The sequence below is a fragment of the Pelophylax lessonae genome (genome assembly GCF_965119305.1).
Source record: "Pelophylax lessonae genome assembly, chromosome: 10".
Taxonomy (NCBI): Eukaryota; Metazoa; Chordata; class Amphibia; order Anura; family Ranidae; genus Pelophylax; species Pelophylax lessonae.
In genome coordinates this window covers 228,243,427-228,271,038 of record NC_138777.1, presented here as the reverse complement: position 1 = coordinate 228,271,038, position 27,612 = coordinate 228,243,427, and the positions used below count along the sequence as shown (strand labels likewise).

General features: G+C 44.9%; 1 protein-coding gene across 1 annotated transcript in view; it reads left to right on the top strand.

Annotated features, from left to right (window-relative positions):
- Positions 1-7,851: 7,851 nt before the first annotated feature.
- Positions 7,852-27,612, top strand: part of N4BP1 (NEDD4 binding protein 1) — a 64,847-nt gene continuing 45,086 nt past the window's right edge. Inside the window, exons 1-2 of the mRNA XM_082270046.1 lie at positions 7,852-7,975; positions 17,412-17,712. Coding sequence (XP_082126172.1) covers positions 17,461-17,712 — 252 coding nt within the window. The 5' untranslated portion in view covers positions 7,852-7,975; positions 17,412-17,460. The remainder of the gene's footprint in view (positions 7,976-17,411; positions 17,713-27,612) is intronic.

Below are 27,612 nucleotides of genomic sequence, written 5' to 3'. Positions count from 1 at the left end.
CTTTACTGTTTTCTTTTTTTTTTAAATCAAAAAATGTTTTCCCAAAAAACTGCGTTTGTAAGACCGCTGCGCAAATACGGTGTGATAAAAAATATTGCAATGATCTCTATTTTATTCTCTAGGATCTCTGCTAAATATAAATATAAACATAAATATATAAATATAAAGATATATATATATATATATATATATATTTATATATTTATATTTATATATATATATATATATATATATATATATATATATAGTTTGGGGTTCTAAGTAATTTTCTAGCAAAAAAAAAATTATTTTAACTTGTAAACAACAAGTGTCAGAAAAAAGCCCGGTCCAGAAGTGGCTAGAGAGAAAACCGATACCCTAATCCAGCCTTTTTCATCCAGGGTGCCCAGGCATTCTGGGGTGCCTTGAGGCTTCTTCAGGGGTGCCTTGGCAAAATGCCTAAAACTGCCCAAAAATTGTATACAAGCCGGCGTTTTTTTTTTTAGTTACAATAAGCCCCGGTTCACATTGGTGTGATGGGGGAACCCTGCAAATCCTCTGTTCCCGCATCACACCCAACTCGCAGGCAGTTCACATTGCCATATGGAAAGTGCTGGGGGGTGTCAAAACAAAGTTAACGACACCCCCAGATTAGTTTGCATATTGCAATGTGATCTGTCAGTTTGGACAGGAATTGGATCGCATGCGATCCGATTCTGGTGCGGACCAAAAAAAGGGTCCTGTTCGTCTTTGGTCCGAATGCGATGTGAATTCAGCCATGCAATCTGCATGGCTGGATTTTCATCGCACAGACATTGCATGTGATTTGCACAGCAGTGCGGTGCTAATCACATGCGATGTTTGACATTGCATATGTGTGAACCGGCACTCAGTCACAGGTTTTCATTGTACACCATTACAACCTTCTAGCTGTGTGTCCTAACGACCAATGGCATCATCAGTTATTATGGAGGATGTCAGTCGCCTGCACAGCATCCTTGTTTGACCCTCCCCTGCCCCTCTTTGTCAGCGCTGGGGTTACATTAGCAAAGTGAGGGAGAAGAGAAACATTGGTATACTAGTCAGTACCAGTTTTCAAAAGTGTATTTGCTTTGGAAGAATAAATCACCTCTAACGTTTGGTGTCCTATGTGTGGGTGTTGCTGCATTGTGTAAAACTATTAGAATCGTTTTTTCATTTTAGAATGGGGGTGCCTCAAGACTGTCCATCATTTTTAAAGGGTCCTCTCACTTAAAAAAGGTTGGGAAACACTGACCTAGACATTGGCAATATGTCTTCCCTTGATGAGTCCATCATCACCAAATCTACACTTGAAAAAGAAAAAGGAAGAAGTCGGTTGGTAGGGAACACCGGGTAACCTGCTTTCCAGTTTGATGCAATCTGTGCAGACAGCCGCGTTTGACCTTTCAGCGCATTTAGTGAAACACAGCCAAAGATAATAGAAGGAATCGGGTAGCTAAAAATAACTTTGCCTGTCAAATTTGATGAGTCAGGATAAATACATACCGGGTAATTCCCAAGCACAAACCTGCTCGTCTTCTTGACAGTCAATGGGCCAAAGAGCATTACAGGAACTCAATCTATACACAGCGCCCAGGCGGGTTCCAAATGCGTGTAACATTGTAGTATTTATTGCAGGAAAAAGGGTCAATTTTTCAGGATTTAGACTCCACAGCCCATTGAGCCCAAACACAAGACACACACTATATTACCAAAAGTATTGGGACGCCTGCCTGTACACACACATGAACTTGAATGGCATCCCAGTCTTAGTCCGTAGGGTTCAATATTGAGTTGGCCCACCCTTTGCAGCTATAATAGCTTCAACTCTTCTGGAAAGGCCGTCCACAAGGTTTAGGAGTGTGTCTATGGGAATGTTTCACCATTCTTCCAGAAGCACATTTGTGAGGTCAGGCACTGATGTTGGGCAAGAAGGCCTGGCTCGCAGTCTCAGCTCTAATAAAGGTGTTCTATCTGGTTGAGGTCAGGATCAGTGGCGGCCCGTCCATCCCCCCCTTCCCCATCCATGCATCCGGCCTCCTAATCTACACGCCGGATGCATTAATTCCAATGTTTGTTTTTTTTTTGAAGCATGTGATTAGAGCCAGAGGCTCTAGTAGGCTTCAAAAAAGGGTGGGCTCGGGGCGCAGAGCACTGCACCCTGAGCCCACCCAGTTGTATGACAATAGCGAATCAATATTCGCTACTATCACACTGATTCTCCTCCCAGCCAATCATGAAGCGAGTCGTGGGACCCCTTTCCTGATTGGCTAAAAAGAGAAGCGATTTTACTGGCCATTGGCCAGGAAGAGGGGAGAGACTCACGGCTGGCCAGAGGAGAATATCAGCCATCAGAGAAGGAGGAGGTAAGAATGTTAGCCTACCGGCCGTCCGGCCCGCGCGCGAGGGGGGGGATTGTGGATTTGCCTGCCGGCTGGCCGTCCCGGGATGGGGGGGGAGGTGGTGTGTTTGCCTGCCAGCTGGCCATCCAGCGGGGGGGTGTGGGTTTTGCCGCCCCCCCCCCCAAATAATCTTGCATCAGCCACCACTGTGCAGATCAGTCAAGTTCCTCTACCCCAAATTCGCTCATCCATGTCTTTATGGACCTTGCTTTGTGCACTGGTCCAAATCAAATTTGGTGGAGCGAGGATTATGATGTGGGGTTGTTTTTAAGGGGTTGGGCTTGGCCCCTTAGTTCCAGTGAAGGGAACTCTTAACCGGTTGCCGACCGCCGCACGACTATATACTGCGGCGGTCAGCCCCGGCCAGGCAGCGTGACATATGGGTACGTCACTCGCCTGTCACTGACTTGAGAGCCAATTGCGGGCGGGCGCGCGCCCGCCGCGGCTCGTTCACTGACAAGTCAGTGCGTGTGGCCGGCGGACCCGATGTCCGTCGGTCACACTACGATCGCTCCGGTGAAGGGAGAAAGGCGGAGAGGCTTATGTAAACAAGCCGCCCGTCATTCTCCCTGGTGTAAAAATGAAGATCAGACGGTTCTACTATGTAGGACCGTTGATCTTTGTTTTTACACCAATAGCCATGTCCCTATACAGTTAGAATCACGCCCCTAGGACACACTTAACCCCTCCCTCTCCAATACAGTTAACCCCATTCCCTGCCAGTGTCATTTTTGCAGTAACAGTGCATATGTATAGCACTGATTACTGTAGTAATGTCACTGGTAGCCCCAAAAGTGTCAAAAATGTCAGTCAAGGGTCCGATCTGTCCGCCGCAATGTCGCAGTACCGAAAAAAAAACGCAGATCGCCGCCATTACGCGTTAAAAAAAACCCACCAAAAATGACAAAAATCTTTCCCTTTGTTAGTAAACGCGATAACTTTTGCGCAAACCAATCAAAATACGCTTTTTGCGATTTTTTTTACCAAACATATGTAGCATAAAACAAATTGGCCGAAAATGTTAAAAAATTTTGATTTTTACATTTTTTTGGGGGGAATTTCATATAAAAAAATGTGAAAAATATTGTTATTTTTGCAGAATTGACGCTCTTTTTTTGTTTATAGCGCATGATCAAAAAATCGCACAGGTGATCAAATACCACCAAAAGAAAGCTCTGTTTGTGGGAAAAAAAGGACGTCAAATTCGTTTAGGTACAGCGTTGCACGACCGCGCAATTGTCCATTAAAGTCACGCAGTAAAAAATCGCAAAAAAAACCCCTGGTCTTTTAGCCAAATCCTCCGGGGCTTAAGTGGTTAAAGGAGTTGTAAAGGCAGGAATTTTTTTTTTATCTTAAAGCGGAGTTCCAGCCATTTACTCACCTGTCCAACGGTCCAGCGATGCGGCCGCCGGAAGCCTCGATCCTCTCCCTCGGCGCCGGCATCACTGCTGTGGGCACCCGGCTGTTACAGTTTGCGGCTTCACAGCCGGGTACCCACTGCGCATGCGCGAGTCGCGCTGCGCGCCGTGATTGGCCGGCAATCTTCTGGGACCTCTGACGTGTCCCAGAAGATTGCAGGGAGGGAGGGGGAGAGGAGAACTTCCGCTCAGGGCGCCGCGGCGCTCCGAGCGGAAGTGGGAGCGGGTACCTGTCAAAACTAGGTACCCGCTCCCCCCCCCAAAAAATGACATGCCAAATGTGGCATGTCGGGGGGTCAGGACTCCCTAAAGCGGAAGTTCCACTTTTGGGTGGAACTCCGCTTTAATGTATTCTATGCATTAAGATAAAAAAACCTTCTGGGTGTAGCAGCCTCCCCAGCTCCCCCTAATCCTTACCTGAGTCCTATCTCTATACAGCGATGTCCACGAGTTCCTTGGTCATCCGGGACTCTCCCTCCTGATGAGACATGGCCACATAGCCATTGGCTCCAGCGGCTGTGCGATTTTTATTTTTTGAGCTATAAACAAAAAAAAAGCGACATTTGTGAAAAAAAAATAGTATTTTTTTTACTTTCTGCTATATAACATTACCAAAAAAAAAAATTTAAAAATTCTATTTTTTTCATCCTTTTAGGCCAATTTGTATTCTGCTACATATTTTTTTGTTTAAAAAAAAAAAAAATCGCAATAAGCGTATTTTGATTGGTTTGTGCAAAAGATATCGAGTCTACTCACTAGGGGAAAGATTTATGTCATTTTTAATTATTTATTTATTTTACTAGTAATGGCGGCGATCTGCGATTTTTAGCGGGACTGCGACATTGCGGCGGACAGAGCGGACCCCTAACTGACATTTTTTACACTTTTTGGGGGACCAGTGACATTACTACAGTAATCAGTGCTAAAAATATGCAGTTTCTGTAATAATGATGTTGGCAGAGAAGGGGGTTAACCTAGGGGTGATCAAAGGGTTAAGTGTGAGCCTAGGGGAGTTTTTACTAACGTGCGACGCTGTACCCAAATAAAATTTTCGTCCTTTTTTTCCCACAAACAGAGCTCGGTGGTATTTGATCACCTGTGCAATTTTTAATTTTTGCGCTATAAACAAAAAAAAGAGCAACAATTTTGAAAAGAAAAAACAATATTTTTCACTTTCTGCTATATAACATTCCCAAAAAAATATTTAAAAATCAAAATTTTTTAACATTTTAGGCCAATTTGTTTTCTGCTACATATTTTTGTTAAAAAAAAAATCGCAATAAGCGTATTTTGATTGGTTTGCGCAAAAGTTATCGCGTTTACTAACTACGGGAAAGATTTACGTCATTTTTATTGTTTTTTGTTTTTTACTAGTAATGGCGGCGATCTGTGATTTTTTGCTGGACTATGACATTGCGGTGGACAGATCAGACCCCTAATGCCCCATACACACGTGCAGATTATCTGCAGACTTTTGTCTGCAGACTTACCAAACCCATATAATATGAGGTCAAACCTAAACACTTTCAATTTGTATGCAATCCGGCAGGCCCTTGCACTACATAGAAAAGGTAAGTCTGCAGACAAAAGTCTGCAGATAATCTGCACGTGTGTATGGGGCTTTACTGACATTTTTGACACTTTTGGGGGGACCAGTGACATTACTACAGTAATCAGTGCTAAAAATATGCACTGTTACTGTAATAATGACACTGGCAGGGAAGGGGTTAACCCTATGGGTGATCAAAGGGTTAAATGTATGCCTCATGCTTACTGATGTGTGTGTGTGTGGGGGGGGGGGGGGGGGGGTTCTGTGACACAGACAGAGATCGCAGGTTTAGCTATGCTGAATCCTGCAATCTCTTCCTGTCTGTCACTGAGAAGATCCGCCTGCTTTGTTTACATAAGCAGGCGGGTCTTCTCACACTTTCCCCGACGATCAGGGAAGGGAGGCTGCAATCGCCGCCTCTCCTCCTCCGGCCCGACTCCCGCTAATTCTAAACACAGTGGGAGCGCGCCTCTGGCGGCGCCGAAATCACTGGGAGTCCAGCGACGTAAGTCTCTGGACCCAGGGGAGCCGAACTGCCACAGTAGGATTACCGTGAGCAGTCAGCAAGTGGTTAAATAGAACTTTACACTAAATAAATGGAATGTAGTCAGTGCAAACCTCAAAGCGGTGCCGCGTCCCTAAGGTATGAGAAATATGAAAAATCCCCTATGGGTGGGACTTTAATGCCACCCTTTTAAAAAAGAAATGGATAATGGATCGGTAAAAGCAATTTTTATTAATATAGATATATAAAAGCACTAATACATAAAATGTATAGCAGCTTGTACAATATAATAGAAACATGAAGACATGGAGAAACCAATAAATAGCACCATAAGATACAATCGGTTGACATCAATCACCCAACGCGTTTTCGGGGCTGGACAGCGCCTTCATCAGGGGTATAACTGAAGTTGACAACCTACTGAGAAGTATAAGATAGGAATATATTTGAAACATAATAGTCTGACAGTATATTTATTTCAGGTACTTATATAGCGCTGTCAATTTACGCAGCACTTTACATATACATTGTACATTCACATCAGTCCCTGCCCTCAAGGAGCTTACAATCTAAGGTCCCTAACTCACATACATACACAGTAGGGCCAATATTTTTTTTTTATACAGGATCCAATTAACCTACCAGCATGTCTTTGGAGTGTGGAAGGAAACCGGAGTAATCGGAGGAAACCCATGCAGGCACAGGGAGAACATGCAAACTCCAGGCAGGTAGTGTCATGGTTGGGATTCAAACCAGCGACCATCTTGCTGCTAGGTGAAAGTGCTAACCACTACACCACTGTGACGCCCAACCACAGTATATGTGGTTGAATAAAAACCAATGTAACTTACTATCAAGAAAAGATGTATAAGCAAAATCCATGTCATAATAAAAGCAATACAAAGACAAAACACCAAGGTCCTAGAGGAGTATGTCAATATATTCTGCCCATTGAGTATATGGTGCCATTAACGTCCCACCCATAGGGGATTTTCCATATTTCCTTTACCCTAAATAATGATAAAATTTCCCCTACTCCTCCCCCCTCCCCTTCCCCATCTATCATCTTATTAGTTCTATTAAAACTATTTATTCATATAATATGTAGAGCTACCCCTGTAAGGGGGAGGGGGGGTGATATTAATGGGATCCTCCCTAATAGTACAGAGGCTGCCGCCACCGCATGCACCGCTCCATTCACACCGGCTCCAATAATGCAATCTCAGGGATGGCTTTTTTAAGATTTATTGCTTGAAGAAACTCAGTGGAGGGGTTAGGGCAGTGATGGCACCCCAGATGTTTTGGAACTACATTTCCCATGATGCTCAAGCACTCTGCAGTGTAGTGGAGCATCATGGGAAATGTAGTTCCAAAACATCTGGGGTGCAAAGGTTCGCCATCACTGGGTTAGGACATGGGATACTCCAAAACGATTAGCACAGCCAATAGGGAGGTGACGTACTGTATCGCCTCCTCGCTGCCTTTCATGTTCAAATGCCTCTGAAAAGGGATCCACTGCAGATCTTTTTCAGAGGGGCAGCAATGATAGGGTATCAATAATAAGAGATAAATATTAATATGGGATCAACAAAAGGGGATCAATGATGATGGAGGATCAATAATTAAAAGAGGGTCAATAATAATAGGAGATCAATGATAGGAGAAAAATATTAATATGGGATCAACAAAAGGGGATCAATAATAATAGAGGGTCAATAACGATAGATCAATAACAGGAGAAAAATATTAATATGGGAACAATAATAATATGGGTCAATACTAACAGGGTATAAACAATATGCGATCATAATAGGGGATCAATAATTATAGGGGATTAATTATATGGGGTGTAAAATAGATCGATAATATAATGGGATCAATAGTCCACACTGCTAGCGGACAGAGGATGGAGAGGGGCATGATGGGAGATGTAGTTCAAGCTCTCCTTTCTTCCTCTTCCGGGTTGTGGATGACGTCAGAGTGAGGATGGGCGCTCCAAGCCTCGTTCTGGGTTAGCGACCAGCCTCGTTCTTCAGGACTACGCGGAAAAAGAATAACAAGTGAAAGAAGTGCGGCGAGGAATCCCAGGGACCAACTAACGGTGAGACCCCCCTCCCCCCCTGTGTGTGACCCACAGGTGACCGGACAGTATAGAAGATAATACAGGACCCCCTCCCCCCTAAATGTACACCCACTACACTCATATACAGGACCCCCCCTAATATATACACACTGCACTCATATACAGGACCCCCCACCTAATATATACACACTGCACTCATATACAGGACCCCCCACCTAATATATACACTCTGCACTCATATACAGGACCCCCCCACCTAATATATACACACTGCACTCATATACAGGACCCCCCTAATATATTCACACTGCACACCTATACAGGACCCCCCCCCCACCTAATATATACACACTGCACTCATATACAGGATCCCCGCTAATATATACACACTGCACTCATATACAGGATCCCCGCTAATATATACACACTGCACTCATATACAGGATCCCCGCTAATATATACACACTGCACTCATATACAGGACCCCCCCCCCCCCCACCTAATATATACACACTGCACTCATATACAGGACCCCCCCCCACCTAATATATACACACTGCACTCATATACAGGACCCCCCCACCTAATATATACACACTGCACTCATATACAGGACCCCCCCACCTAATATATACACACTGCACTCATATACAGGACCCCCCCACCTAATATATACACACTGCACTCATATACAGGACCGCCCCCCCCCCCCCACCGGTGGGATGGGAGACCCGGGCAGAGCAGCGGGAGGGGGGGCGGGCTTCCCCTCCCGCTCGCTGGGGTAACGATAGAGCGGCTCCTGAGCCACAACGGTCATTACTGCCGGAAAGCTGACCGCCGGCTCTAAAAAACGGTACCGGGGTGATTCCTCTAGCTAGAGGCATCATCCCAGTACAACCACTTAAAGTCAGCTGACGTAGGTCTATGTGGCTGGTCGTTAAGTGGTTAAGAGATATAAATCGGAGAGGGACTTTATCGGCTTTCCACCAATACAAAGAATCGAATGTAAAGAAATGTAACTACGAAATCAAGAAGGCTAAAATTGACTTCGAGAGACATATAGCTGAGGAACGTAAAAGGAACCCTAAGAAATTCTTTAAATATATCAATAGGAAAAGCGAGGTCAGAGCATGTTGCACATATAATTAACGATGATGGGAGGATGGTTACAGAGGACACTGAAAAGGCAACCGCGCTGAACGCTTTCTTCTCCTCAGTCTTTACACAGGAAAAGGAGGGGTACACTGACTGTGACTGTATGGTTATCAGTAATTCACAGGACTTGACGCTATGGCTAGCAGAGTGTGAAATGCTGGATAAAATTAACACAAATCACCAGGACTGGATGGCATGCATCCGAAAGTACTCAAAGAACTTAGTAAGGTTATATCTAGACCACTGTTCCTGATCTTTGCAGATAGTAATTTGACAGGAACTGTACCAGGTGATTGGAAGAAAGCGAACGCGATACCAATATTCAAAAAAAGGGCAGAGGCATATCTCGGGAAATTATAGGCCGGTCACCCTGACATCAATAGTATGTAAATTACTGGAAGGGATGATAAGGGACTATATCCAAGAATTTGTTAAAGTCAACAGTATCATCAGCAGTAATCAGCACAGGTTTACAAATGGACGTTCTTCTCAGACCAATCTGTTAACATTCTATGAGGAGAGCTAGATAGGGGGAGACCAGTGGATGTGGTGTTTCTGGATTTTGCTAAAGCATTCGATACAGTCCCCCACAAACAATTTACAAAATAAGGTCTGCAGGCTTAGCCCACAAGGTGTGCTCTTGGATAGAAAACTGGTAAAAGGGGTGTCTCCAAAGGCTGGTAATAAATAATGCGTACTCAGACTGGTCTGGAGTGATAAGTGGGGTGCCCCAAGGCTCAGTCCTGGGACCAATTTTGTTAAATTTTTTCATAAATAGCATTGAGGACGGGATCAGTAGCTCAATCTCAGTTTTTGCAGATGACACAAAATTAAGCAGGGCAATAACTTCACTTAGTGAGGCAGAAATCTTCCAGAATGACCTGTACAAAATAACAGAGTGGGCAACTACGTGGAAAATGAGGTTTAATGTGGAGAAGTGTAAGGTTTTGCGCTTGGGGACTAAAAACATAAACGCAAAATACACTTTAGGGGGGGAACCTCTGGGGGAATCAAAAATGGATAAAGATCTGGGAGTCTTAGTAGAGGATAGACTAGGGAATAGCATGCAATGTCAAGCGGCAGCTGCCAAAGCCGGCAGAATATTGGCATGCATAAGGAAGGGGATGTATTCCAGAGATAAATCTATAATCCTACCACTTTATAAATCTCTGGTCCGACCTCACCTGGAGTATTCTGTCCAGTTCTGGTCGCCTTTCCTCAGAAGGGATGTGCTGGAGCCTTGAACTAGAAAGAGTCCAGAGAAGAGCAACTAAACAAATTAGGGAATTGGAGGACCTAAATTATGAGGAGTGTTTACAAGCCCTTGATTTATTCTTCCTAGAGAAGAGAAGCCTGAGAGGGGACATGATGGCAATTTACAAATACCTCAACGGTGATCTCAGCATAGAAAAAAAACTAACAGCTTGAAGTCTTTTGTGGTATTTGTGGATGAGGCTCTTTATCTTCTCAGATGGTAAAGCTGCCCGTTCTTCCTGGCAAAAAGCCTCCAGTTCCTGTAAATTCTTGGGCTGTCTTGCATGAAAGGCTCGTTTGAGATCTCCCCAGATTGGCTCAATGATATGGAGGTCAGGAGACTGAGATGACCACTCCAGAACCTTCACTGTATTCTGCTGTAGCCAATGGCAGGTGGACTTGGCCTTGTGTTTTAGGATCATTGTCATGTTGGAATGTCCAAGTACGTCCCATGCACAGCTTCCGGGCTGATGAATGCAAATTTCCCTCCAGTATTTTTTGATCACGTACTGCATTCATCTTGCCATCAATTCTGACCAAATTTCCTGTGCCTTTTTTGTAGCTCACACATCCCTGAAACATCAGTGATCCACCTCCGTGTTTCACAGTAGGGATGGTGGACCATTCATCATAGGCCTTATTGACTCCTCTCCAAATGTAGAGTTTATGGTTGTGGACAAAAAGCAAAATTTTGGTCTCATAACTCCAAATGACTTTGTGGCAGAAGGTTTGAGGATTGTATCTGTGCTGTTTGGCGTATTGTAAGTGGGATACTTAGTGGCATTTGTGTAGTAATGGCTTTCTTCTGGCGACTCCACCATGCAGCCCATCTTTTTTCAAGTGCCTCCTTATTGTGCATCTTGAAACAGCCACACCACATCGTTTCAGAGTCCTGTATTTCACCTGAAGTTTTGTGGGTTTTTCTTTGCATCCCAAACAATTTTCCTGGCAGTTGTGGGTGAAATTTTAGTTGGTTTTCCTGACCATGGTTTGGTTTCTACAGAGCCCCTCATTTTCCACTTCTTGATCAGAGTTTGAACACTGCTGATTGGCATTCTCAATTCCTTGGATATCTTTTTATATCCCTTTCCTGTTTTATAAAGTTCAACTACCTTTTCCAGCACATCCCACAGACAATTATTTTCCATGACTCAGAATCCAGAAACGTCAGTGCAGCACTGGATGAAAGATGCAAGGGTGGTCAGGAGTCCAGAAACTCATTGACCTTTCATACACACACTAATTACAAGCAAACAGATCACAGGTGAGGATGGTTACCTTTAATAGCCATTCAACCCCTTTGTGTCAACTTGTGTGCATGTTATCAGGCCAAAATCACCAGGGTGTGTAAACTTTTGATCAGGGTCCCTTGGGTGGTTTCTGTTGCCATTATGATATAAAAAGAGTAAACACGCTGATTGATAATAAATGGCTCCAGCCAAACACTAACCATGAGTGAAAGAAAAATTTTTGTGGTATCATTCATATTCTTGGGAAAATTGCCAAGAAATCATAAATTCTGCCAGGGTGTGTAAACTTATGAGCACAACTGTATACACACTGCACTCATATACAGGGCGCCCCCCTCCCCACCCAAACACACAATGCCTACAGGGACCGCCTTAAAAAAAAAAGAGAGAATCTCGCGCTCGCTCTTGCGCTCCCTCTCGCGCTCGTTCTTGCGCTCCCTCTCGCGCTCGTTCTTGCGCTCCCTCTCGCGCTCGTTCTTGCGCTCCCTCTCGCGCTCGTTCTTGCGCTCCCTCTCGCGCTCGCTCTTGCGCTCCCTCTCGCGCTCGCTCTTGCGCTCGTTCTTGCGCTCCCTCTCGCACTCGCTTTTGCGCTCCCTCTCGCGCTCCCTCTCGCGCTCCCTCTCGCGCTCGCTCTAGCCCTCTCTCACGCTCTCTCTCGCGCTCGCTCTTGCTCTCGCTCTTGCCCGCTCTCGCTCTTGCCTGCGCTCGCTCTTGCCTGCTCTCGTGCTCGCTCTTGCCCTCTCTCGCGCTCGCTCTTGCCCTCTCTCGCGCTCGCTCTTGCCCTCTCTCGCGCTCGCTCTTGCCCTCTCACGCTCGCCCTTGCTCGCTCTTGCCCGCGCTCGCTCTTGCCCGCTCGCGCTTGCCTGCGCTCGCTCTTGCCCTCTCTCGCGCTCGCTCTTGCCCTCTCTCGCGCTCGCTCTTGCCCTCTCTCGCGCTCGCTCTTGCCCTCTCTCGCGCTCGCTCTTGCCCTCTCTCGCGCTCGCTCTTGCCCTCTCTCGCGCTCGCTCTTGCCCTCTCGTATATCTCAAAAAAGAGAGCGGCGGCATTCTCTTTTTGGTTTGTATGCGCTGCAGTCTCTGCTGTGCACTTGGGCCGGAGCTTCTCTTTAAGAGAGATTGTACTATCAGATTGTATAGTATATATAGTATATATATATAAAGCTGTAGTATACTCTGCTTTTTTAATTTTTACCTACAGGTAAGCCTATAATAAGACCTATAATGAGGCTTACCTGTAGGTAAAATTAATATCTCCTGAGCCTGCACAGTTTAGGAAATATTCACCCTGCATGCAGCCGCTACACCATCGGCGCATGTGCTCTGAATGTCCGGCGTATCTTGCCGGACCTTCAGAGCTCCTTGCCGAAAAGTTACCTCCCTCGCATGCACGAGAGTGACGTAATCGCGGCTCCGGCTGCTCACAGCGCTGGAGCCGCTGAACCCGGAAGAGACGACAAGGTAACAGGTCAGTGCCCTCAGCAGTGTCTGGGCGACCGTGTCAGGGCTTCGTTCTAAGGTAAGTATTTCATAATGTGCTAGTATACGATGTATACTAGCACATTATGCCATTGTCCTGCAGGGTTTATTTATTTTTTTACAAAGGGGATGCAACTGCTTTAAAAGAGATTGTGCAGCCATCATACAGTCACCCTTCAATCTACCAATATAATGTCATATGAGGAGACATGTAATCGGTTCAGTTTGTATCCGATCAGGCAGACTCCTGTAGTGCAGAGTGGATGTAGAGGGGATTGTACAATCAGATTGTATAGTGGATGGGCAGTTTTGGAGGAGGGTACAGATCTTGGGAGCTGTCTGCCTGGTACAGTCAGTGTCACATTACCAGAATTTCCGGCGTTCCTGGAGGGGTGGGGTCACCTCCTGTCATCTCACGTTCTGTTCTGCATACACAGGAGACTCTGACACTCAGACACACCTCCTCCCGGGCTAACTCCGCCCCTTCACATAACAAACCTGTCTGTGTACATTGATCTGTCAGATCTCCTGTCACCAGGTCCGCCCGGGAACGCTGCAACCAAGTGAGTGCTCCTCCTTATTTACTGACTGCGTCCAGCCAAAACCTGTGATTATTTACTGTCACATATGGGGAAGGGGGGGGGGGGTTAGAACCCCTGCAGGGGATTTGCTGTCACCCGGGGTTCTGTCATGGCTTGTTTACAATCGCTCGTACCTACGCCAATCACAGATCTATACATGTGTGGCCGCCTCTGGCGTCATTAACACGCCTTAAAAAAAACAAAAATAGATATCTTGTGTTGTGTTTTTTTTTTTTTTTTTTTTTTTTAACCACACCCCGGCCTTTTCTGCCACTTTTTGTTTACATGTAACAATCTGTATTTTTTGCTAGAAAATTAATTAGAACCCCCAAACATTATATATATTTTTTTTAAAGCAGAGACCCCAGAGAATAAATTGACGGGTGTCAATTTTTTTTGTCACACAGTATTTGTGCAGCGTTTTTTTTCAAATGCGTTTGTTAAAATTTTAATGCAAAAAGAATATTAAACCCAATTTTTTTGTAAAATTTAAAACCTGATGATATGCCGAGTAAACAGATACCAAACTTGTCCCGCTTTAAAATTGCGCACACCTGTGCAACAGTGACAAACGGCGTAAATTTTACTATCGGCGACACTTTAACCTCCCTAGTGGTCTGATTATGTCAGGATTTCTGTGCTAAAAGTGTAACATTGTTTTGCATGGAAATCTGTTTTACATTTTAAAACTCACCTTCCACTGCGATTCCCCCGCCGTCCTCCCCCGCTGTCCTCCCACTGTGTGCTCGGCTGATGCCGGTGTTCTATCAGATTTCCCTACCTACGTCATTTCCGGTGCCAGTTTGTCATGCACCAGCTGTAGCCACGTCACATGTCCTACTGCGCATGCGCGGAATAGGTAGGGAATTTTGATAACATCGTAAGGGGTGAGGCAAAAGTCCTACTGCGCATGAGCGGCGCATGCGCACCAACGCATCGGGCAACGGCATATCTTATAACAAACATCCATCCGATCTCCATGGCATACACTGCGCCGAGCCCACAATGGGACAACCCTATTCCCTACCCACACTTGCACACCCACTGTCTCATTGTTGGGTCGGTGCAGTGTTGGGCATGGAGATCGGAGTGTCGGCTCGGCGCTGTGTCGGCTCGGCGCTGTGTCGGCTCGGCGCTGTGTCGGGTCAGCTCAGTGTGGACCATGGAGATCGGATGGATGTTTATCAGAGATCCCGTTGGTGCGCATGCGCCGTCACATGCACACTTGGTCTTTTGCCTGACCCCTTATGATGCTATCATAATGCCCTGCCTATTCTGCGCATGCGCAGTAGGACTTGTGACGCGGCTACAGCTGATTCATGACGAAGCCACAGCTGATCCGAAACCGGAAATGACGGAGGTATGGAATTCTGATAGGGTATGGTATTCTGACAGAACACCGGCACCTGTCTTCCGGTTCCCTTCCCTGCAAACGTTGCGACGAAGGGGGGTGGAACCGGCGGCAATTTAAAAAATGTAAATACACTAAATGAGATGATAGAAAGCTGTGATTGGATTACACTGTATCATCCCATCTCACCACAGGATTTCACCTGGTGACTTTTCCAGTGCCCTGCCTGTGCTTTTCCAGCTCTTTGTGCCTGGAAAATAGAGAACGACCATGGCGTCCAAAAAGCGTTCTTTTTGCGCAAAAGCGCTTTTAGATGAACTGGAAAAGAGTGACAGCTAAACGGAGTTACTTTAAGAACTGAGCGATAGCGATTCGTGGGAAAATTGGTCATCAGGTACGGAAAGTGACGACCGCGACGATTCTGATGTCTCTTTCTGGCACATCGCTCTGTTGGAAATTCTGAAGAATCATTTGATAAACTTCCCAAATTCCACAAGCGATGTGCCAGAAAGAGACATCAGAATCATCGCCGTCCTCACTTTCCGTACCTGATGACGAATTTTCCCACCAATCGCTATCGCTCAGTTCTTCAAGTAACTCAGTTTCGCTGTCGCTGTTTTCCATCCAGTTCATCTAAAAGCGCTTTTGCGCAAAAGGAACGCTTTTTGGCATCATGGTCGTTCTCAATTTTTTTTAGGCACAAAGAACTGGAAAAGCACAGGCAGGGCACTGGAAAAGTCACCAGGTGAAATCCTGTGGTGAAATGGGATGATACAGTGTAACCCGTTAGGATCACAGCTTTGTATCATCTCATTTGGTGTATTTACATTTTTGAATTTGCCGCCGGTATATCTGCGGCGGTCGGTCGGCAAGAAGTTAATTGAGCAAGCTGAAGTTAGAAGCTGATTGGCTGCCATGCACAGCTGCACCAGATTTTGCGCTCTCCAGTTTTAGTAAATTAGCCCCATTGCTTGCACTAACATGAACTCTATTGTGTTTTTTTTTTTTTCTTCTAAAAATAGGCGTTTGATACATTGTTGCGCTAATATTGTGTGACATAAAGTATTACAACTATCGGAATTTTCTTCTCTTGGAAAAATCTATCTTTTTTTTTTTTTATTTATTTATTTATTTATTTATTTTTTAATCTTCAGGCATAAATATGTGCGTTTTAGACTTGGGGGGGGGGGGTAAAAAAAAAAAGGCAGTGAAAGGGTTAAAGTGAGTCACTTCTATTTAAAGTATCACTGTAAGGAAATAGGTGTCAGTTTACTGTACTAATAGTTACAAATGTTTCATGGAAGCTGCCCGCAGGAAACCATTGTTGTCAGTTACATAAGTTTTGGGTTATTTTTGGTTATTGCTCCTGGGAGATCTGTTACAGTTACAGCGTGTTTGTATGGAGATCGGTATCTGTAAAAGTTTATGGGATCCCCGCACCCCCCAGGGGTTCCATCGGGCAACATTTTTGTAAGTTGATCAAATTTCCCCACTTGCTGCCTGGGGCAATTTTTAAAATCTTTCACACGCATGTCAAATCAGCATTTTTTTTGCTACAAAATTAAGTAGAACACCCCCCCCCCCCCCCCCAAAAAAAAAAACATGATATTTTTTTCTAAAAGCAGAGGCCCTGAAGAATAAAATGGAATTTGTTGGAATTTTTCAAATTCCTGTTGGAATTTTATGTTCCGCGATACACGGTCAAACACATTTTCATATTCTGCACCGGCCATCCGTTCCTGACCTTAACCATTGTAACATCATTTTGTTACATTAGTTCTGTTTCTTGAATCAGTTTGACCTATTTATATGTGGGTTTTATATTTTAATATATTTGTATTTTTTTTCCAGAATTGTCGCTCTTTTTTTTTTTGTTTATAGCGCAAAAAATAAAAAAAAAAATTAAATCGCAGAGGTGATTAAATACCATTAGGCCCCGTTCACACTGGGGCGATCCGACTTCCAGGGGCGACCTCTGAGGTCGCGGTGCGAGCAGCGCGCCGCGACTTTGGAGCGGCCGGCACAGACTTCATAACATTGAAGTCTATGACGGTCGCTCCGGGTCGCCCCAAAGAAGCTCCGGACCCTTTTTCTAAGTCGGAGCGACTTGTGTCGCTCCTATTAGAACGGGTGCGCAGCTTCCCTATGGAAGGCGACCTACGCGACCTGTGAGGCGACCAGGTCGCCTCACAGGTCGCCCCAGTGTGAACGGGGACTTAAAGAAAGCTCTATTTGTGGGGAAAAAAGAACATCAATTTTATTTCGGTATACAAATACATTGAAATATAAAATTACATTTTAAAATATATTTTTTTAAATTAAAATATAAATAAATGTATAATAAATAATAGTTTTAAGCCAATAACAAGACTTTGCTGACTTTCTCAGGTCTGCAGCACCCAAGATGAAAAGATTTCCTGGATGAGCAAGGACAGGGATGGCCGGAGTCCCGGGAACAAGCAAGGAAGACAATGACCCCCCCAGAGAGGTGGTGGATGAGTTCACTTTCCCAGGAGATCAACAACTGCTGAAGGATATCCAAGGCCAAGTAAAGGTTCTGTTCCCGGTGGTGTTTACAGTATTGGAGTCCTTGGAAAATGTCTGCTATGACCACAAGGCGGAGCAGAAGGTGTCGGGGAGAATATGGGTGCAGCTTAAAGGCAAACAGGAGGCCGTGCACAAAGCTAAGGTACGGGATATGTTCATGCCTTCCACGCTGGACCCAATTGTAAAATAAACGATCGATGCATTTTAGACTCCTTTCACTCTTGTGCGACTTTGATGTCGTACCCCGTGTTTTCCACTGATAACCATTCATATATGCGTGACTTAAAGTCGTTGCGACTTCAAAGTAGTTCATGCACTTCTTTAGTCCAACTTTCATGCAACTTGAGGGCCATAGACTTCAATGTTAACTCTCAAAAGTTCCATAAGGGCTCATGTACACTGCAACTTGTAAACGGCTGTTTAGGAGCATGTGTGTATATATATATATATACACACACACACACACACACACACACACACACACACACACACACACACACACACACACACACACAGTCACCCTGGCATGGCAGAGTCAGGTCACCCTAAACACCGGTCACCCTGACATGCGAGAGTGGGGGTCATACAGCTGCCATGCCAGGGTGACCCCACTGTGCCATGTCAGGGTGACCTGACTGCCGTGCCACACGTGTGTGTGTGTGTGTGTGTGTGTGTATGTATATATATACCGTATTTTCCGGAGTATAAGACGACCCCCCTAATTTTCATCTACCGGTAATACTTATACTTAGGTTACCTTGGAGATATTATACTGGGCGTATAAGACGACCCCCCACTTTTGGGGGATTTTTTTGAGGTTCAAAAGTAGTCTTACACGCCAGAAAATACAGTATATATATATATATATATATATATATATATATATATATATATATATATATATATATATATATATATATATATATATAATCTATATATTCATTCAAATGAAAATGGCTGAAAAACATATTTCTGTTGCATTGTGGTATTTGGGAGGGTCTCCAGATGTGTTTTGCAAAAAACACCTCTGAAAGCAAACGCCGCTAAACGCGTCCAAACATGGCATGAAAATGCGACACAACGGGCGTTTTTAAACGTCGTTCTGTAGCTGTCAAGTTCCAGCGTTCAAAGGACTTTTTAAACGACCCGTGTACATGTAGCCTTAAAGTCATACCTGAATGTTTTACATACAACAGTGGGTCCAACTTTGCGAAGGGACAAGTCGCACCCATCCAGAGTTGCATTTTAAAGTTGCACAAGTGTGAATGAAGACTTTTATTCTTTTTTTTTTTTTAACATCCATACATTGTGCTTCATAGAATTTGTTTGATTTATTATTTATTACAGGTACTTATACACTGCCATCAATCTAGGCAGCACTTTACATATATATATATATATATTGTACATTCACATCAGTCCCTGCTGTCAAGGAGCTTACAATCTAAAGTCCCTAACTCTCATTCCTATACTAGGGCCAATGTAGACAGGAGCCAATGAACCTAGCAGCGTATATAGAGAAATGCAGTGCTGAATGGAGCGCTGCATTTCTCTGTATTTACTATTTTCTGCCACACATTGACCAATCTAGTGCTGGCATACAGCCTTTACAACCTACCGGCATGTGTTTGGAGTCCCCCGGAGAAAACCCTCACAGGGAGAACATGCAAACTCCGTATAGGTAGTTTCAAGCCTCCACAAGATTGATTTAAAAAAAAAAAATGTATACTTGCCTTCTCTGTGCAGTGAAATTGCACAAATGGGTCTTTTGGGGTCCCCTGCAGGTGCTCCTGGCTCCTCCTCTTCTCATTGTGCCACCATAGGAAGCTGCTTCCCATCGTGGCACACCTGCAAGCTTGATCCTGTGCCATTCTGCCTGTATCCATAGATACAGATCGGCCCGCCCCATCACAGGATTTGATTGACATCAGCGGGAGCCAGTCCATAAAGACATGGATGAGCGAGTTTGGGGTGGAGGAACTTGACTGGCCTGACCTCAACCCGATGGACCACCTGTGGGATGAGCTAGAGCAGAGACTGCGAGCCAGGCCTTCTCGTCCAACATTAGTGCCTGACCTCACAAAAAAGCCACCCCCCCTCCGGGAGAAGACTGTAATTATTGCTAGGGGCTATAGGAGCCGCTTGTGATAATCGCATAATCAACATAATCCGGCACGTTGGTTGTACACAAGTTGATCGATCAACTTTATACATTCATGCTGCCCATTAATGGTTCAGATCTCAGTTGGTTACTGCTGAACTGGCCGAGATTCCAACTGTGTATGGTCGGCCTTAGTGCAGACGTCTGGGAAAATCAGTGAGCCAATCACACAAGCTGGAAATGACATTTCTGGGGGGCGCTCTGTATAAATTTGTGTACAGAGAGACTCCAGGTGGCCATATTGCATTTTACAGAAAACTGCAGCGGCTGCAGATTGAAAAGGAAAGGGAATTTTTGATAACATTAAATTACAATATGACTTGTGTCGCAATTGTATACGCTATTTACAGTATATATATATATATATATATATATATATATATATATATATATATATATATATATTAGGGATCGAACGATTATCGGCAAAGCCGGTATATAGAGGGCCAATATGCACTTTCCCCGATATATCGGAATCGGCCTATATTGCTGATATTTCGGGAAAGTGCTTGGACCGGAGTGATGTCTGCAGCTAGAGGCATCACCCCAGTACCGGCATCCATAGCCGACGGTCGGCTGTCTTATGACAACCAATGAGGCTGAGAAGCCGCTCGGCTGTCATTCCAAGAAGCGGGAGGGGACGTCTCGCCTGGGTCTCCCATCCCACCAGGAGACCCGGCATCCTACCTTCACTGCCGCCGTCTGACCAGGTCTCCATCTGCACCGCCGCCATCTGACCGAGTCCATTTTTTTTAAATTTGGCGCCGCCGAGTACCCGGAAGTGATGTCATGTCATGACCTCACTTCCAGGTACTGGCGGCGCTGAATTTAAAATCTTTCAGCATTCAAAACAGCCAAAGTTGGCGTTTTGAATGCTTTAAGTGCAGAGAAGGGGTTTGGGGTCTTTTAGACCTCCAGATCCCTCCACCACAGTACCTGTAGACATTAAAAAAAAAAAAAAAAAAATTTTAATGTCTGAAAATATCGGCCGATACCGATATCCGATGACCAAAATATCGGCATCTGCGGTAAAAAAAATGATATCGGTTGATCACTAATATGTTTATATGTGTGTGGTGTATATGTATGTGTGTAATATAAATATATATATATATATGTGTGTGTGTGTGTGTGTGTGTGTGTGTGTGTGTGTGTGTATGTATGTGTGTGTATATATATATATATGTATGTATGTGTGTGTGTATGTATGTGTGTATGTATGTGTGTGTGTGTGTGTATATATATATATATATATATATATATATATATATATATATATGTATGTGTGTGTGTGTGTGTATATATATATATATATGTGTATGTATATATATATATATATAATGTGTGTGTGTGTGTGTGTATATATATATATATATAAGTGTATATAATATAATTTTTTTTATTTTTTTTTTTAATTTGTTTTCTCACGAAAGTGGAGTTACCCTGTTAGGGATTTGTTGCCTGCAATATATTTCACTTTTGTTTTTGGGAGTAATAGAACTTCCTTACGTTAAATGCAGCCAATGAGGGGAAAAAAATGTCAATTTTAGATCAGGACAAGGCACGGCAGGAGGAGTAACTTGCTGCCTATATACAGCTGTGGCCAAAGTTTTGAGAATGACACACACATTAATTTCCAGTCTGCTGCCTCAGTATTTATGATAGAATTTGCATATACTCCAGAATGTTATGAAGAGTGGTCAGATGAATTGCAATTAATTGGAAAGTCCCTCTTTGCAATAAAAAAATGAACTTCATCCCATAAAACATTTCCATTGCACTTGTGAAGAAGGCTTTAGGGCGCCCAAGAAAGTCCAGCAAGCGCCAGGACCGTCTCCTACAGATGTTTGAGCTGCGGGATCGGGGCGCCACCAGTGCAGAGTTTGCTCAGGAATGGCAGCAGGCAGGTGTGAGGGCATCTACACACACAGTGAGAAGAAGACTTTTGGAGGATGGCCTGGTGTCAAGAAGGGCAGTGAAGAAGCCACTTTTCTCCAGGAAAAACATCAGGGACAGACTGATATTCTGCAAAAGGTCCAGGGATTGGACTGCTGAGGCCTGGGGGAAAGTCCTTTTCTCTGTTGAATCCACTTTCCAATTGTTTAGAGCAGTGATCCTCAACCCTGGCCTACAGGGCCCACTAACAGGCCAGATTTTCAAGATAACTGAAATACATCACAGGTGATATCATTTGCTGCTCAGTGATTGCAGTACTCTAGCCTGCATCTCCCCAAGGTAATACCTAAAATCTGGCCTGTTGGTGGGCCCTGTAGGCCAGGGTTGAGGACCACTGGTTTAGAGCATCCAGAAAAAAAAAGTGTCCAGAGAAGAAAAGATAAGCGCAACCATCAGTCCTGTGTCATGCCAACAGTAAAGCATCCTGAGACCATTCATGTGTGGGGTCGCTTCTCAGACAAGTGGGGCTCACTCACAATTTTTCCTTAGAACACAGCCATGAATAAAGAATGGTCCAAAAACATCCCGAGAGCAACTTCACCCAACCATCCAAGAAGAGTTTGGTGAGGAACAATGCCTTTTCCATCATGATGGAGAACCTCGCCATAAGGCAGAAATGATAACTAAGTGGCTTGGGGAAGAAATCATGGAAATTTTGGGTCCATGGCCAGAAAACTCCCCAGACCTAAATCCCATTGAAAACTTGCGGTCAATTCTCAAGAGGCAGGTGAAAAAAAAACTGACGATCTCCAAGCATTGATTTTGCAAGAATGGACGGCCATTAGTCAGGATGGGGCCCAGAAGTTGATTGGCAGCATGCCAGGGAGAATTGCCGAGGTCTTGAAAAAGGATTAACACTGCAAATACTGACTCTGCATAAACTTCATGTCATTGTCAATAAAAGCCTTTGTCACTTATGGAATGCTTATAATTATACTTCAGTATCCCATAGTAACAGCTGACAAAGTTCTAAGGCTACGTTCACATGTGGGCGTAGCAGAATCACCACGATTCTGCCCGCGATCCGGAAATCATTGCAAATCGCGGGACGCCTGTGCGATGCCCGTAATTTGCAATGGCACCCCAAACGCTGTGCGATGTTGCCGCGATTTCCGCCTGCCGAATCGTGGTAACATCGCTGCAAACAAAATCACGGGACACACGACGCCTCGAAGCTCTTGTACCTTTTTTGGTCATCATGCGTCCCGCGATTTTGTTTGCGCGATGTTACCGCGATTCGGCAGGCGGAAATCGCGGCAACATCGTTTGGGGTGCCATTGCAAATCACGGGCGACGCACAGGGGTCCCACGATTTGCAATGATTTCTGGATCGCGGGCAGAAATCGCGGTGATTCAGCCCGCGATCCGCTACGCCCACATGTGAACGTAGCCTAAAAACACTGAGGCAGAAGACTTTGTGATTAAAATTAATATTTGTGTCATTCTCAAAATTTCTGACCACGGCTGTAGTATAAAATTCCCCAGCAATTCCCCCTTCTAGGTGGGAAGGAGCGACCGTCCAATCGGCTTCTATTTATAGTGGCTGGGTCACAGTTTGTAATTATGACAAGCGGGAGTGTCACAGCTGCATATTTCCCACATTCCCCTCCGGATTACCCAGAGTCGGCCTGCTTACTATTTGTTTAGCTATTGCAGGTTGTCAACGGCTCATTTCTCTATGACCAATTAGGTGACGCTATGCTGAACCCGTGTGACCAGGCTGGCGGCAGCTGTGTCATCATTGTCCCCAGACTGGTGACACGTGGCTTTGTCTTTTTGGGAATGTCCCCTTTTTTTTTATTTTCTTTTTTTCTTTTTAAAGAATTCCATTTTTGTTGAGGGGAAAAAAAAAAAAATCCTCTCTGGGTGATCTATGTCAGTGGTCCTCAACTCCGGTCCTCAGGGCCCACTAACAGGCCAGATTTTAAGTATTACCTTGAGGAGATGCAGACTAGAATACTGCAATCACCGAGCAGCAAATGATATCACCTGGGATGTGTTTCAGTTATCTTGCAAACCTGGCCTGTTAGTGGGCCCTGAGGACCAGGGTTGAGGACCACTGATCTATGTAACCACTGGACCTCCAGAAGATTTGTTTCTTTAACCGGTTGCCGACCGCCCGCTGCAGTTATACTGCGGCAGAAACCAACGTAGGTATAGGTCAGTTGTGCGCCTGCAGCTAGGGGGCGAGCGTGTGCCGCGCTCCCGCCCCCGCTCGTTGGCGGGAAAGCCGATACACGGGGCAGGCGGCTCCGATTGCAGCCTGGCACCCGTGATCGTTCCCTGCTAAGAGAGAAGAACGGTCGGCTGTTGTAAACACATCTGACCGTTCTCTCAGGTATGATCACAGAGCGCCTGTGATCCTTCTATATAGGAACACAGGTCTCTGTGATCATTTCACAAGCCACACCCCCCCCCCCGCAGTTAGAAACACTCCCCCAGGTACACGTTTAACCCCTTGATCACCCATACTGTTAACCCCTTCCCTGGCAGTGTCATTATTGCAGTAACAGTGCATATTTTCTCTCTGGAATGATCACAGAGCGCCTGTGATCCTGCTATATAGGAACACATGTCTCTATGATCATTTCACAAGCCACCCCACCCCCCCCGCAGTTAGAAACACTCCCCCAGGTACACATTTAACCCCTTGATCACACACACTGTTAACCCCTTCCCTGGCAGTGTCATTATTACAGTAACTGCATATTTTCTCTCTGGAATGATCACAGAGCGCCTGTGATCCTTCTATATAGGATTACAGGTCTCTGTGATCATTTCAAAAGCCATGCCCCCCCACACAGTTAGAAACACTCCCCCAGGTACACATTTAACCCCTTGATCACACACACTGTTAACCCCTTCCCTGCCAGTGTCATTATTACAGTAAAAGTGCATATTTCTAGCATTGATCACTGTAGCAATGTCACTGGTCCCCCCAAAAGTGTCAAAAATTTCAGTCTGTCCGCCGCAATGTCACAGTCCCGCAAAAAATCGCAGATCGCGGCCATTACTAGTAAAAAAAAAAAACAAAAACATAAAAATGACATAAATCTTTCCAGCAGTTAGTAGACTCGATAACTTTTGCGCTTATTGCATTTTTTTTTTTTAACAAAAATATGTAGCGGAAAAGAAATTGGCCTAAAATGTTAAATTTTGATTTTTCCATTTTTTTTTTGGGGGGGGGGGGAATGTTATATAGCAGAATGTGAAAAATATAGTTTTTTTTTTTTTTTTTTTTCAGAATTATCACTCTTTTTTTGTGTAATAGAAATAAGCATGACAGGTCCTCTTTATTGTGAGATCTGGGGTTAAAAAGACCTCGGATGTCACAATTACACTTAAAAGCAAAAAAAAAAAGTTATTTTACATTTACCAAAAAAAAAGTTGGCCCTTTAAAGCCGTTAGGTGGAAGTGACATCAGCTGTCGAGTGGCAGCCATCTTGCCCTCACTCGACTTCCAGCCCACCGCTCCAGGGGATGGGATAGTTTCCGCTTTTATCGATGTCTCGGAGAAGTGGCGGGAGGGGACACCTTCCACTGCCTATAAAAGTGATCCAGTGGTGAATCCGCCGTCAGGACCACTTTTATCAGACGCTGAATCGCCCACAGTCTGCAGCTGCCATAACCCCGGTATTTAACATCAAAGTAATGACATGTATATTAGGGATCGATCGATTATCGAGGACCGATGTGCACTTTCCCCGATATATATCGGAATCGGCCCCGGAGGTTACCGATATTGCCGATATTTCGGGAAAGTGCTATAACCGGAGTGATGGCTGCAGCTAGAGGCATCACCCCGGTACCGGCATCCATAGCTGACGGTCGGCTGTCTTGTAATGACAACCAATGTGGCTGAGAAGCCGCTCCGCTGTCATTACAAGGAGCGGGAGGGGACGCCCCCTCCCCCCCCCCCCTTCTCATCGCCTTCTGCGGCTCGCCTGGGTCTCCCGTCCCACTGGGCAACCAGCCTGCACGGCAGCGGAGGACCCGATCAAAGCCGCATTCGGCTCTGATCGGGTTTCCATGTAAGAACCTAGAAGTGATGTCATGACCTCTCTTCCGGGTACTCGGCGCCAGATTAAAAAAAAAAAAAAAAAAATGACCGCATTCAAAATAGTCCAAACTTAGCGTTTTGAATGCTTTTAAGTGCAGAGGAGGGGTTTGGGGTCTTTTAGACCCCCAGATCCCTCCACAAGAGTACCTGTCAAGAAAAAAAAACATTTGTACAAAAATATCGGCCGATACCGATATTCAATGGCCAAAATATCGGTATCAGTATCCGCTTTAAAAAAAAGAAAAGATGTCAGTCGATCACTATTTTATGTTTTGTGTGTGTGTGTAATATGTATGTAGTCCGTGTGTGTGTGTCCACATCCATCCATGTGTATGTGTATGTGTGTGATATATATGTATATATATATGTGTGTGTGTGTGTGTATGTATATGTATATATACAGTGGGTACGGAAAGTATTCAGACCCCCTAAATTTTTCACTCTTTGTTATATTGCAGCCATTTGCTAAAATCATTTAAAGCGGAGTTCCACCCTGGATTTTTTTTTTTTTTTAATACCCCCGGGACAGTCAGGGCTAGTGCATTCCACAATGGCTAGCCTCTGATCTGTCCCGGGTTGCACTTACCTGTTAGGACAAATACTTACCTTGCAAACGTCTTGTCCAGCGCTGCCATCTCAGATGTGGGCAGCTTGAAGTCCTCTTCGGCGTCTTCTTCCGCCTTCTTTGGTCCCACGATGCTCTGCGCCGGCCCCGACGTCACTTCCGGGTCGCGCGCGTCATCCCTCCACAGCTTCTGGGCATGCCCAGAAGCTGTTTAGAAGGGGATGACGCGCGCGACCCGGAACTGACGTCGGGGCCGGTGCAGGCGCAATGATTCCTGGGAGCTATGACGTTCAGCTCCCAGGAATCATTGCAGAGCCAGGAAGTGACGACGGGCCGCGGCCGAGGAAGGAGGAAGAAGGAAGTAAGGTAAGTATATTTTCTTCGCTACGAGGTAAGTAAAAAAAAAAAAAATATGCGATTATCCATTTCTTTTTCAGGTGACCCGGAGCGAGAAGATGGAGGTAAGTATAAAAATAGGGTGGAACTCCACTTTAAGTTCATTCTTCTTCCTCATGAATGTACACATAGCACCCCATACTGACAGAAAAACACAGAATTGTTGACATTGTTGCAGATTTATTAAAAAAGAAAAACTGAAATATCACATGGTCCTAAGTATTCAGACCCTTTGCTCAGTATTTAGTAGAAGCCCCCTTTTGATCTAATACAGCCAGGAGTCTTTTTGGGAAAGATGCAACAAGTCTTTCACACCTGGATTTGGGGATCCTCTGCCATTCCTCCTTGCAGATCTTCTCCAGTTCTGTCAGGTTGGATGGTAAACGTTGGAGGACAGCCATTTTTAGGTCTCTCCAGAGATGCTCAATTGGGTTTAAGTCAGGGCTCTGGCTGGGCCATTCAAGAACAGTCACGGAGTTGTTGTGAAGCCACTCCTTCGTTATTTTAGCTGTGTGCTTAGGGTCATTGTCTTGTTGGAAGGTAAACCTTCGGCCCAGTCTGAGGTCCAGAGCACTCTGGAGAAGGTTTTTGTCCAGGATATCCCTGTACTTGGCCGCATTCATCTTTCCCTCGATTGCAACCAGTCGTCCTGTCCCTGCAGCTGAAAAACACCCACACAGCATGATGCTGCCACCACCATGCTTCACTGTTGGGACTGTATTGGACAGGTGATGAGCAGTGCCTGGTTTTCTCCACACATACCGCTTAGAATTAAGGCCAAAAAGTTCTATTTTGGTCTCATCAGACCAGAGAATCTTATTTCTCACCATCTTGGAGTCCTTCAGGTGTTTTTTTAGCAAACTCCATGCGGGCTTTTTAATGTGTCTTACACTGAGGAGAGGCT